Source organism: Chiloscyllium plagiosum, unplaced genomic scaffold (assembly GCF_037043375.1).
Source record: "Chiloscyllium plagiosum isolate Xiang-an unplaced genomic scaffold, Cpla_swu_hap1 HiC_scaffold_23, whole genome shotgun sequence".
NCBI lineage: Eukaryota > Metazoa > Chordata > Chondrichthyes > Orectolobiformes > Hemiscylliidae > Chiloscyllium > Chiloscyllium plagiosum.
Window position 1 is genome coordinate 58,367,025 of NW_028270161.1, and position 13,671 is coordinate 58,380,695.

At 46.2% G+C, this 13,671-nt stretch overlaps 1 protein-coding gene across 1 annotated transcript in view; it reads right to left on the reverse strand.

Annotated features, from left to right (window-relative positions):
- Window positions 1-13,671, reverse strand: part of LOC122561441 (uncharacterized) — a 154,714-nt gene that overhangs the window by 43,622 nt on the left and 97,421 nt on the right. Inside the window, exons 13-14 of the mRNA XM_043713183.2 lie at window positions 10,647-10,739; window positions 4,708-5,014 (exon numbers count right to left, since the gene is read on the reverse strand). Coding sequence (XP_043569118.2) covers window positions 4,708-5,014; window positions 10,647-10,739 — 400 coding nt within the window. The remainder of the gene's footprint in view (window positions 1-4,707; window positions 5,015-10,646; window positions 10,740-13,671) is intronic.

Consider the following 13,671-nt stretch of genomic DNA (forward strand, 5'->3'; position numbering starts at 1 on the left):
GAAATAATAGTGATCTGTTCGGCAGTGAAGGGAGCTGACCATAAACTACCCGGTCCAGCCTACAGGTGACTCCAGACCCACATGACCCAACTGACTCTTCATTAGAAACGGTATTGGCCACGTCCTCCGATCAGACATAAACAAGAAAGAATGGGGTGTGTGAAACAGTGCTGGAGACATGGAGGCTCCACAAATGTCTGAAGAAGATTTGGAATGGAAACTGGAATTGACAGAAATCTGTGGGGGAAAGGGGAGTGGGGGGGAGAGGAAAGTCAGGGACGGGAGTGAGAGAGGGCAGAGAAGGAGGGGAGTGACAGAGGGGAGAGAAGTGGGGAAAAGGAGGGGGTGAGTGGGAGTGGTGAGGATTTGGTGGGCAGGGGACGGAGAGGGGAGTGGGAGAGTAGAAGGGGTGATTGGAAAGGACAGGGACAGGGTAAGGAAGAGTGGAGAGCAGGACAGGGTGAGGAGAGGAGAGGAGTTGAGAGAGGGGAGAGTGAGTAAGGGGAGTCGATGCGCAGGAGGGGAAGGGAAGTGCTGGGAGGCAGGTTGGGAGATAGGGAGTGAGGAGATGGGGTGTGAGGGGGAGGGAAGGGGGTCAGGAACGGCTGTGAGTGGGTGTTGGAGGACAGAAGACATGAGGGACAAGGTCTGTATCGTTTGGCCAAGGTGTAGGTGAATATAGAGCTGGCAAATAACTCAAGTCCGCTGGTCATGCTGTCAATGGTGACCGACTCAACACTGACATTTTCTACAAACCCACCGACTCCCACCGCTACCTGGATTACACCTCCTCCCACCCTGCCTCCTGTTAAAATGCTATCCCTTCTTCTCAGTTCCTCTGCCTCCACTGTATCTGCTCCCAGGAGGACCAGATGGCCTCCTTCTTTAAAGACCACAATTTCCCCTGCCACGTCGTTGATGATGCCCTCCAGCTCATCTCATCCACTTCCCGCACCTCTGCTCTTGAACCCCACCCCTCCAACTGCAAGAAGGACAGAACCCTCCTGGTCCTCACCTTCCACCCCACCAACCTCCGTATACATTGTATCATCCTCCACCATTTCCGTCACCTACAAACGGACCCCACCACCTTAGATATACTTCCCTCCCCACCTCATCCACTTTCCGCAAAGATAGTTCCCTCTGCGACTACCTCATCAGGTCCACACCCCCCTGCAAACCACCCTCCCCTCCCAGCACCTTTCCTTGCCACCGCAGGAATTGCCCACAACTGTCCCCTCACCTCCATCCAAGGCCCCAAAGGAGCCTTCCACATTCATCAAAGTTTCACCTGCACTTACTGTATCTGTTGCTCCCGATGAGCTCTACTCTACATTGGGGAGACTGGACGCTTTCTCGCAGAGTGTTTCAGGGAACATCTCCGGGACACCCGCACCAACCAACCCTACTGCCCCGTGGCCGAACACTTTAACTCCCTTCCCACTCTGCCGAGGACATGCAGGTCCTGGGCTTCCGCCATCACCACTCCTTTACCACCTGACACCTGGAGGAAGAACACCTCATCTTCTGCCTTGAGACTCTCCAACCCATGGCATCACCAGTTTCCTCATTTCCCTTTTCCCCACCTTATCCCTGTTCCAACCTTCCAGCTCAGCACTGCCCTCATGACCTGTCCTACCTGTCCATCTTCCTTCCCACCTATCCACTCCACCCTCCCCTCTGACCTATCACCTTCACTCCTACCTCCATCTACCTACTGCACTCTCAGCTACCTTCTCCCCAGCCCCACCTCCTCCCATTTATCTCTCCATCCCCAAGGCTCCCAGCCTCATTCCTGATGAAGGGCTTTTGACCGAAACGTTAATTTTTCTGCTCCTCAGATGCTGCCTGACCTGCTCTGCTTTTCCAGCACCACACTCTTTCGACTCTAATCTCCAGCATCTGCAGTCCTCACTTTCGCCTAGTTAGTTTATTAGATCAGGTCATCCCTGAGCCCCATCTCTGGAGGAGGAATATATCTTCTGGGGAGGGGTGTGTAGGGGTAGTGGGAGTGGTATTTGTAAGACTTCCAACCTACAAATGGCAGGGAACCAATTCACCGTCTATGAAACTGGAGGGAAGCCTATTGGTGGGGTCTGACTGCACTGTCCCTCTCAAATATCCCTAGATGTCATTAGTAATTACAAATTTATCAGTTTCTGTCTTGAACTTACTCAATGACTGAACCTTCACAATCTATGGGTTCCAAAGGACAAACTCCTCTGAGGGAAAGAATTCCTCCACATTTCAGTCTTGAACACACCTCTCCACCATCCCCCCCCCCCCACCACCATCCTGAGACTGTGTGCTGTATTTCCAGACACCCACCCTAGGGGGAGGTGTGGGAAAGACTCCTTCCTGTAGCTCTCTATTGAGAATCCTATATGTTTCAATGAGATCATTTCTCATTTTAAACTTTAGAAATTACCGACCCGTGATGTTGGAGCCGGTTACTGCGTAACCAGGGAAACCGGAGCTCAGGCCTGGCCAGTTTTCATTTATAACCATTTCACACAAACACATAGCTGCTTCCGGCAGGAGTACGGTATGCAGTGTCAGCAGACTCAAGATGGGGGTGGTCAGTCTTTGAGAGAAAGTGAGGGCTGCAGCTGCTGGAGATCAGAGCTGAAAATGTGTTGCTGGAAAAGCGCAGCAGGTCAGGCAGCATCCAAGGAACAGGAGAATCGACGTTTCGGGCATAAGCCCTTCTTCAGGAAGGGCTTATGCCCGAAACGTCGATTCTCCTGTTCCTTGGATGCTGCCTGACTTGCTGCGCTTTTCCAGCAATACATTTTCAGCTGTGGTCAGTCTTTGACTGACTAAAATGATGGGGATTGGGCTGAAAGAAGATGGGATTCCGGTGAAGGGAGAATGAAGACAGCAGCCCCTCCCAGAATGAGTCTTTCATCCCTAAACCCCTTTCTCCAAGCCTTCCCTGTCCCCATTCCGATTTCCTCCACCCACCTCATAGCTCCTTTATTCCCCCTCCTCTCCTCTTCCCATCGTCCCTCCTACTTGCCCACCGCTCCCCTACTCCCTTTCCATCCCTCATCTCCTTCCACTGACCCTCACCTGCCTTTCTCCTAAACCATCTCACTGTACCTTCCCTCACCTCCCTCCCTGCCCTAACTTCTGATCCCTCGCCTTGCTGACATTTAGCCCTTCCCTTAACCATTCTGTCTGATAACTTACATGTAAATAATTATAGGACCAAGTCACAGGATTTGAACTGCACTGTGTTATAGACAGGAGCTCCTGAAATGATTAACCTATAAGACCAAAAAACTATAAGACATAGCAGAAATTAGGCCATTCGGCCCATTGAGCCTGCTCTGCCATTCAATCATGGCTGATAGGTTTTTCAACCCCATTTTCCCACTTTCTCCCCACAATCCCCTTGGCAACTAAGATCTTGTCTATCTCTGTTTTAACTAACTCAATGATCTGGCAGTTTTTACAAAGAGAAACCTGGACTAGGATTCCCAAGGTCCTTTGCACTTCAGATTTCTGAATTTTCTCCCCATTTAAAAAATAGTCCATGCCTCTATTTTTCCCACCAAAGTGTGTGACCTCACACTTTCCCACATTGTATTTCATCTGCCAATTCTTTGCCCACTCTCCTAACCTGTTTAAAAATCTTTCTGCAGCCTCCCTGTCCCTCCACCTATCTTTGTATCATCTGCAAACTTAGCCAGAATGCTCAGTTTGTGAAAGGAGGAATTGTAGGAAAAGTCTAATGCAATAGGGGCTTTGAAGTGGTCTGTCCCATTCCCGTAATGATACACAACATTGTCCTGCACATCAAGCTCATAAACATGTATTCTCAGTCTAACAATGTCCGGACACCATGACTGGTGACGGAAACTCCTTTATAGCTCGGTGTGCAGTGTTAGAAGCTCCTGGGTCATGTAGCTTACCTGGAGGCCCAGGCAAAGATCAGTCTCCACCTGCTGAGCATGGCAGGCAGAGAGGGCACCTATCAAACACTGGTGGGGTCCTTCTGACTGTGTGGGCTCACATCATTGGGACCTTACTCGATCACGAGTTGGTGGCCTACACAGTTTGAAGCTGAGAGATTCTGACCAGGATGACCCAGGAAGGGAATGGTGGTGCAGGGGCAATGATTGCTTTCACCTCTTTGACCATCGGAAGCCAATGTAAAAGCCTAGATTCCAGGAGGATTGCAAGCCCATCCAGTGCTGCTGTGATATCAGCCCTGAATACCTCCTTCACAGTCAGAGAACTCTCAGAAAGGTGGCACCTTTAAGCTTGGCCAATGAGCCAGGGATGTTGCCCCTGGGTAAATAATGCCATCACTGGTGCAGGGGCTGTACACAGTTAGCCTCTTGCAGCCAAAGTGGGTCGCACATAACTACAACATGAAGTCAAATCTACAAAATAGGGGAATGAATAGGCTATTCAGTCCTCGACTCTGCTTCGCCATTGGGAATAGGAGTTGGGAGGTCATGTTGCGGCTGTACAGGACATTGGTTAGGCCCCTTTTGGAATATTGCGGCTGGTACTGTCAGCAACGGGGATTAGAAAGGGTGGACTAAACCACCCTCGGGGTGTGGGGGTGGCAGAGGACTGTGCCATTATCCAGGGTGGGAGGGAGTTACAGTAGAACTGTACCTTTACCCAGGACAGGGGTTGGCAGGGGACTGTACCATTACCGAGTTAGGGAGGGGGTTGCGGTATGGACTGTACCTCCACACAGGGCTGGTTTCGGTTTCGGTTGTTTTCCTCATACAAATACTGGATCATTTTCTCGTAGGGCGCGGGCTTGAGGTGATGTAATGCGACAACGCAGACAATGACGAGCTGCTCATTCGCTGCTGTAGATCTCTTGATGAATGTGTCAAACTCCAGATCAGTGATGTCGGGAACTTTGGTGGTGCTGCAATGACAGTGTTTCTTGCCTGTGCCCAGCATCGCGGCCCGCAATGCAACTGGACACAGACTGGGCGACAGCAGCCACTCCTTATCCTCCTTAGGAACCTTAGGAAAGTGATGCCTAAAGGAAGGGGGTCGTGATCAGAACCACAGTCACTGAGCTCTCTAAGGTATCCACACTATATCAGCACTTACAGACACAGAGACAAACTAAAGACATAATTTTATAACAACATCCACTTTGACATCCTTCCATCTGTATCTATTTGCCCCTTTCATGTGAACCCCCTCCAATTACTTCTACCCTTCATCATCAACTCCACACCATTAGTTTGCCTGCACCTCAGAGAAGCTCCTGTCCTTTAGTGTGAACATAAATTGTGAGGGCTTTCAAATTGTTCCATTGCAGCAAGATTTCACAAGGCAGCAGAATGGGCACCAATGCTTAGAACTGTGAGCGTGTGTGGAGAGGAGTCAATGATGCACAGAGCTGTGTTGGGAAGCAGCAATGCATATAGCTGCGCATTGGGGCAATGATTGACAGAACTGTGCCAGGAAGCAGCAATGCATGGAGCTGTGTTAGGAAGCAGAGATGCATGCCGATAGGTCACGAAGCAGCAATGCATGGAGCTGTGTCAGGATGCAGAGCTGCATGCCGATATATCACGAAGCAACAATGCATAGAGCTGTGTCAGGAAGCAGCGATTCATGCTGATATACCACGAAGCAGTAATGCACAGAGCTATGTCAGGATGCAGCGATGCATGCTGATATATCACGAAACAGCAATGCATGGAGCTGTGTCAGGATACAGCGATGCATGGAGCTGTGTCAGGATGCAGCAATGCATGCCGTTATATCATGAAGCAGCAATGCATGGAGCTGTGTTGTGGACTATAATTAATATAGCAATGCCAGAGTACAGAGGTGCAGGAAGCAGTGTCAGGCTGTGATGCATGAAACTGTGTAAAGATGCAGTAATGCATGGAGCCATGTCAGGGGCAGTGCTGCATGGCATTGTCAAAGGAGTGGATGAGTGCACAGCACGGTGTAATTCTGGAGCAATGGTCAGAATTGGAATCAGGATCAGCTTCTGTCCTCATTATTTTCTTGATGAGAGCAACCGCCCTTGGTATCAAGATCTTATTTGACCTGGCATGGCATCAAGGAACCTGAGAAAAACTGGAATCACAGGGAATCAGGGGAAAACTCACTGCTGGTTGAAGTCACACCTGTCACATGGGAAAATGGTTGTAGCTTATTGGAGGTCAGTCACCTCAGCTCCAGGACATCTCTGAAGTTCGTAGGCACAACCATCTTCAGCTACTTCATCAATGACCTTCCCTCTACCATAAGGTCAGGAGTGGGGAAGCTTTGCAGATGATTGAACAATGTTCAGTACCACTCATGACTCCTCAGATACTGAAGAAGCCCATGTTCAAATGCAACAATATCCAGGCTGAAGCTGACAAGTGGCAGGTAATATTTGTGCCACACAAATGCTAGGCATGACCATCTCTAAAAAGAGACCATCTAACCACCGCCCATGATATTCAGTAGTGTTACCATCACTGAATCCCAACTATCAACATTCGGTGGGTTACCATTGACCAGAAACTCAACTGGACTTGCCACATAAACACAATGGCAGGTCCGAGGCAAGGTTTACTGCAGTGAGTAACTCATTTCCTGACTCCCCAAAGCCTGTCCACCATCTACAAGGCACAAGTCAGGGATGTGATGGAATAATCCTGACTTGTATGCCTGACTTGCATGGATAACACTGAAGAAGCTTGATACCATCCAGGACAAACCAGCCCACTTGATCACATCAACAAGCATCTGCACACTCCACCACCAACACTCAGTAGCAGCATGTGTATTATCCACAAGATGCACTGCAAAGATTCACCAAAAGTCCTTAGACAGCATCTTCCAAACCCACGGCCACTACCATCTAGAAGGACAAGGGCAGCAGATTTAACATGATATAACACGATAGCTATGATCCTGTGCAATGCCGCATTAAAAGAAAATCGCATAATAGCAGAAAGTGTATCAATCCACAAGCACTCATTGGAATATTGCAAAGGTTGTGGTTTGTGATGAGAACGATTGTATACAAGAACAGGAATGTAATGCTACTACATGAGGCATTGATTCGGCCACAGTGCAGTTCTAGTGACTGCATTACAAGAGGATACAATTGCTACAGAGGAGATTTACCAGAACATTACCAGGGCTTGAAAATTGCAGCCAAAAATAATCTTGCATAGGCTGGGGTTATTTTCCTTAAAAAGGAGGAGGCTGAGGTGTGTTTTAAACAAGGTGTACAAAACACCGAGGGGCTTGGATGGATTGGACAGGGAAGAGCTGTTTCACAGTGTAGCGAAGTCAATGATTGGGGGGGCCACAGATTTAAGGTGATTGGCAGAAGGAAAGGTGTTTTCACCTAGAGGATGGTGAGTGTCTGGAACTGACTGCCCCTTTGGAGGATGGGGTACAAAACCTTAACAGGAGCCTGTCCCTAAAGGACTGGAACCTGCAAGGTCACAGACCAGGGGTTGGAAAGTGCGCTTAGAATGGGTGGCTATATTATTCGGCCAAAGTAGACAGAGTGGACTGAATGATCTCTATCTATGAGGTAATTATTCTAAGATCAATGGATCCCAAGGGATGTTCAATAAAGTCTACATTCCACATCTCATGAATAAAGTTAAAATTTTGAAAGTGCAAAGGATAGACCAAGAACGGGACACTGACAAACGTTTTACATCCCTGACATCCAGCAAGGCGCAAGAGCTGAACCTGCCTTGATATTTAGGACTCACTGTCTTCCAGAGTCATAAAGTCATAGAGTCCTACAGCAAGGGGACAGGCCCTTCAGCTCAAACTGGTCCATATTGACTGAAATGTCCATCCACGCTAACCCCATTGCCCTGCACTTGGCCCATATCCTTCTAAAACCTTTCCTTTCCATGTATTTATCCAAATGCCTTTTAAATGTTGTTAATGTACCCGCCTCAACCACGTCTGCTGATGGCACATTCCATATGTGTTCCACCCTCTGTGTAAAAACGTTGCCCTTCAGGTTCCCTCTTAATCTTTCCATCTAACCTTAAGCTATGCCCTCCAGTCCTCGATGGGAAGAAGACTGAATGTGTTAACCCTATCCATGCTTCTCACAATCTTATATGCTTCTATAAGATCTCCCCTCTGTCTCCTAAGTTCTAAAGAAAAAAGTCCTAACTTATCTAACCTCTCTCTACAATTCAGACCCTTGAGTTCTGCCAGCATCCTTGTAAATTTCTTAAGCACTCTTTCCAGTTTAATAACATCCTTCCTAGAACAAGGTGACCAAAACTGAACACAATACCCCAAGTGCGGCCTCACCAATATCCTGAACAACTGCAACACAACTTCCCAACTTCTATACTCCATGCCCTGACTGACGAAGGGTAGTTTGTCAAAAGCCTTCTTCACTGCCCTGTCTAACTAACTGTGACTCCACTTTCATAAAACCGTGCACCTGAACTCCAAGGTCGCTCTGTTGCACAACACTCCTTTATGACCTACCATTCACCATGAAACTCCTACCTCAATTTGATTTTCCAAAATGTAAGACCTCACACTTATCTATATTAAACTCCATTTGCCATTTCTCGACCCACTTCTCCAGCTGATCAAGGTCCTCCAGCAATTTCTGATAACCGTCTTCACTGTCCACAATGCCGCCTATTTTAGTGTCATCTGCAAACTTACTAATCGTGCCTTGTACATTGTCATCCAAATCATTGATCTAGATAATAAATATCAATGGGCCCAGCACCAACCCCTGAGGTATACCACTAGTCACAGGCCTCCAGTCCAACAAACATCCTTCCACTATTACACTCTGTTTCCTACCATCAAGCCAATTGTGTATCCAATTGCCCCTGGATTCTATGCGATCTAACCTTCCTGTCCTCATCAACTTCATCAACTGCCACTTCATCAAAGAATTCTAACAAATTTGTAAGGCATGATCTCCCACTCACATAGCCACGCTGACTGCTCCTAATCAAACCCTGTCTTTCTAAATGCATGTATATCTTATCCCTCGGAATCTTCTCAAGTTACTTTCCTACCACCAGCTGTTACACTTATTGGTTTATAGTTCCCAGGTTTTTGTTTGCAGCCCTTCTTGAATAAGGGCTCAACATTCACTACCCTCCAATCTTCTGGACCTCAACTGTGGTTAATGATGATGCAAAATATCAGCCAGGGAGACCAATGAATGTCTTGGAACAGGCCCTTCAGCAGAAGGTGGTGATGGTGTGGCATTGCACCAAGCTGGGGAGCTTGAGCACTTGAGTGGAACCACAGGATTACACAATGTTATGGTGCAGAAGGAGGCCATTTGGCCCATTGTGTCTGTGCTGGCTCTCTGAGTATTTTGACTCAACGCCAACTTCCTGCCTTGTCTCTGTAAACCTGACTGTTGATTATTTAAATAGAAACATCAGATACCCTTTTGAATGCCATGATTATCCCTGTCTCCAGCATTCTTCCAGGCAGGAAAGGGTGTCTTTATCAGAAAGAGGCCTCATAGAGAGAAAGGATTTCCTCAGTCAGATGTGAACTACAGGCCTACTTTGATGTAAACACTTTGTTTTCCGAGGTTAACATTAATTTCCTGTCATGATTGTAAAGATCTGGTACCGAGGAATTAAGAAGCTCTGCTTCATAATTGTCAGATTAACTGTGGTTTGAATCCTCTCTAGAGAAAGGATTATGACTCCCAGCATCACATGCAAATCAATGATGAGGAATTCTTAGAGTTTTATTTGCGACAAGTTGTAGAAGGAGCATTATTACCAGAAATATTTTATTTTCCTGCTGCATTAGAGACTGTGTATTATTATTTTCAAGAATAATACACAGCACTGTGCTGCTGAGAATTCAAACAATTGACTGGCACATTCCAGAAAGTGTGGTGTTCTTTCTCAGAATCCAAGCTTGCATTCTTCAAAGAACCTCCTCCTACCTCACACTGTCCTTTCCGACATTTCCTACACATTTACTTTCTCCCAGTGAGCTGGTGTTGTATTGCAGTGAATGGTCAGGACCGAGAGACCACACGCAGCCTGTTTGTCGCTCCTTTGCAAGTCGGTCACAAGAAAGTGAGTATGAGCATCAGTGGACGGCTGACCCCCTCCAAATTGTAGGGGGAAGCCCTTCACCTCTGACCTCAAGGTTCTGACCAAAGGGGTAAACCCCTGTACTTCCATTCAGTAGCACAGCCCTATGGTCCACAGAGAAACTGCAGAACTTCCTCAAATCCCAGCAGTGGCTTTTTATGTACAGTCAGTTGTTCTATAACGCGATTGTTGCATTCTTGTGCAACCCTGCATTATAGAAAAATCATATTTTACAAACAGTGCTTAAGGTGTGGGTGCGGTAATTGTGTTACAGCCAAAACATGTTTTAAAGTTCAGGCTGTAGAAACAGCATCCCCAATTAATCAATCACGTTACAGTGAGTTTGCATTGACAAAATACGTGTTATAACAGAATGACTTGTATATATACAGTCCTTAAGAAACCTGATCTATGGATATGTTGGATCCCAGTGCTTTTGTTAAGTTGCAATCATGTCATTTATAGTTCAAGCAATTTCTCTGCACTGATGCTTAAAAGTTTACAGCATCAAATAATATACCTCCAGATTGCACAATTCTCTCAAGGTTGGGTGTGTGTTTAGTTCTCACTTACCCCTGTTTGATATCAGCACGTGTTGAAGACCCATGTCTGTTAGACATCAATAAGCCGATATTACCTTCTCTGGAGATCATTGCAGCCAAACCCCTGGTCAAATGAGAAGTTGTATTATTAATCATCACAAAAAGCAAAGTGTAAGGGATCTGCTTTGTTACAACACTTCCCATTGGCTGTCCCTTTGGAAAATTATTAACTATTTAGTTCCCTTAATCAAAGGCATTTCAAAATTGAATTACGTATAATTGCTCTTTCTTAAAGAAAAACAATGATTTTAGACAGGTCTCAAATTGCAAAAGCTTCAGACATCAAAGATGAGTCTGTCAGGCAGACAATCTTACAAATTAGATCAAAACTCTTTTCTCAAATTGATGCTATTGGGGTCTATTTCTTATTATTTCTCAAAGTGTGGGCATCACTGGTTAGGCTGGCATTTATTACCTATCATAATTGTCCTTGAGAAGGCAGTGGTGAGCTTCCTTCTAGAACCACAGCAATCTGTAGTGTTAGAGGGACCTAAGGGTTCAGGTACATAATTCTTGGAAGTTTGTGTTGCATACAGACAGGGTGGTTAAAAGGGAGTTCAGCACACTTGCCTTCATTGCTCAGTCGTTTGAGTAAATGAGTTGGGAAGACATGTTGAGGTTGTACAGGACATTGGTGAGGCCTCATCTGGAAAACGGTGTCCAGTTCTCGCCCAGTTATAGGAAGGATATTATTAAGTTAGAGAGGGTTCAGAAGAGATTTACCTGGATGTTGGCAGGTGTGGATGGTTTGAGTGATAAAGAAAGGCTGGATAGGCTGGGAGTGTTTTCCACTGAAGCAGAGGAGGTTGACAGGTGACCTTTTGGAGCTTGTAAAATCATGACGGGTATAGAGAGGGTTAATGGTAGATGTCTTCCCCTAGGATGGGGGATTTCAAGACTAGGGGCATATTTTTAAGGTGAAAGGAGAGAGATTTTAAAAATATATGAGGGGCAATTTTTTTCACACAGAATATAGTTTGTGTGTGGAATGAATTCCTGAGGAAGTGGTGGATGTGGGCACAGTTACAACATTTAAAAAGGTCAATGTAAATAAATATAGGAATAGGAAAGGTTTGGAGGGATATGGGCCAGGAGCAGGCAGGTTAGACTAGTTTAGTTTGGAATTATGTTCAGCGTGGACTTGTTAGACTGGAGGGTCTGTTTCCATGCTGTATGACTCTATAATCCTATCTGGTAATATATCAATCAGATAGAGTCTACATCGTTGCAGAAAGCAATGCAGACTCACTTGATCCCGATTCTCTCGTCTGCAACTTTGTTCTAGGTGCAGCCTCGGTAAGACGTGTGCAATAGAATGAGTGTTTCACCCTACTCAACATCCTCTGTAAATATTATTCAAACATTATCAAGGCACGAATCACCTGAGAACCAATCAGTTATTGCTCCTCTCCTAGATTTTTCTGCATTTCTGACCAGGACTTCTGTACACTGCCTCTTCAGAAGATCAGTGTGTTGGGGAAGATAAGCCCCTCCTTCTTTTTACAGCACTGAATGCTGTATTCTGATTCAATTCCTTCATTAACATATACTGCAAAACCTTGGAACGCCTTGTCCAGTGTCTGAATGAATGGGTGTGAGTGAGGTATGAGACCAAGAGTGGCAGTAGATCAGAATGAGTGACAAGGTGGTGAATGGATAGGTCTCTCCTAACAGCACTACAGGGACTGCAAAGTTCAAGAAGGCAGATCACCACCACCTTCTCAAGGACAATTAAAAAAGGATAATCAGCAATGCCAACTTCCCATGAATAAATGGTGGGTGAGAGGTTGGGTAGATTGGCACAACAAGCTGTCAGGGGCTCGGAGAATAGTTGTGTGGTCAAGGTGCTATTGGCAGGAGAGGTGTCAGAAGACATGGGGTGGTGCGGTCGGTCAGATTGAGGGCTGATGTCAGTCATATAAACACTGGAATTAGACATGGTTTTAATCTATTTAACATTTTGTAGATAACTATTAGAATCCCTATGGTGTGGAAAGAGGCTTTTCAGCACTTTGAGTCTGCACTGACCCTCCAAAGAGCAACTCACTCAGAGCCCCCTCACCTCACCCCCATAATCCTGCATTTCCTATGGCTAATCCACCTAGACGGCACAACCCTGAACACTACGGACAATTTAGCATGGCCAATCCACCTTAGCTGCACATCTTTGGACTGTCAGAGGAAACTGGAGCACCCGGAGGAAACCCACACAGACATGTGGGGAACAGGCAAATGCCACACAGATAGCCACCCGAGGCTGGAATCGAACCCAGGTCCCCAGTACTGTGAGGCAGCAGTGCTAACCACTGAGCCACCGTGCCAAGTAAGACCAAGCTGTCTGAAGTCTAACCCAGAGTCCAAGATGTTTTTGGAGGGTCTGGGATACAGAACGTTGACCCACAGACACTGAAGGAACAGCAATATATTTCCAAGTCTGGATGGTGCTTGGAATTTGCATCTTGGAGATGGTGCAAACTGCAATCAAGTGGCTGCTTTATCCTGGATGATGTCAAGCTTCTTGAATGCTGTGGGGGCTGCAACCACCCAAGTGGGGGGTATTTCATCACACTCCTGACTTATGCCTTGTAGATGGTGGACAAGCTTTGGGGAGTCAGTAGGTAAGTTACCCACCTGATTCCTAGCCTCTGAACTACAGTCATAGTCATTGTATTACAATGGCTTGTCCAGTTATTTTGTGGTCAATGATAACTCCCAGGATGCTGATAGTGGGGGATTCAGTGATGGTGACACTATTGGATGTTAAGGGGTGATGATTAGATTCTGTCTTGTTGGAGATGGTCATTTTTGTGGCTTGAATGTTTTTCTTTAAATGTTTTATTCTAAACCCATTAGCTAGGATGAGCTTTAGTAATTCATTATCCAGTTTTTAATTCTTAAGGAGCCTTTGATTTCTCTCATATTCTGAAGTTAATCCTACACTCAGGGCTAAGTTAGTCTTTGTGCTTATATCAAGGATCAAATACTATTCAGTGTAA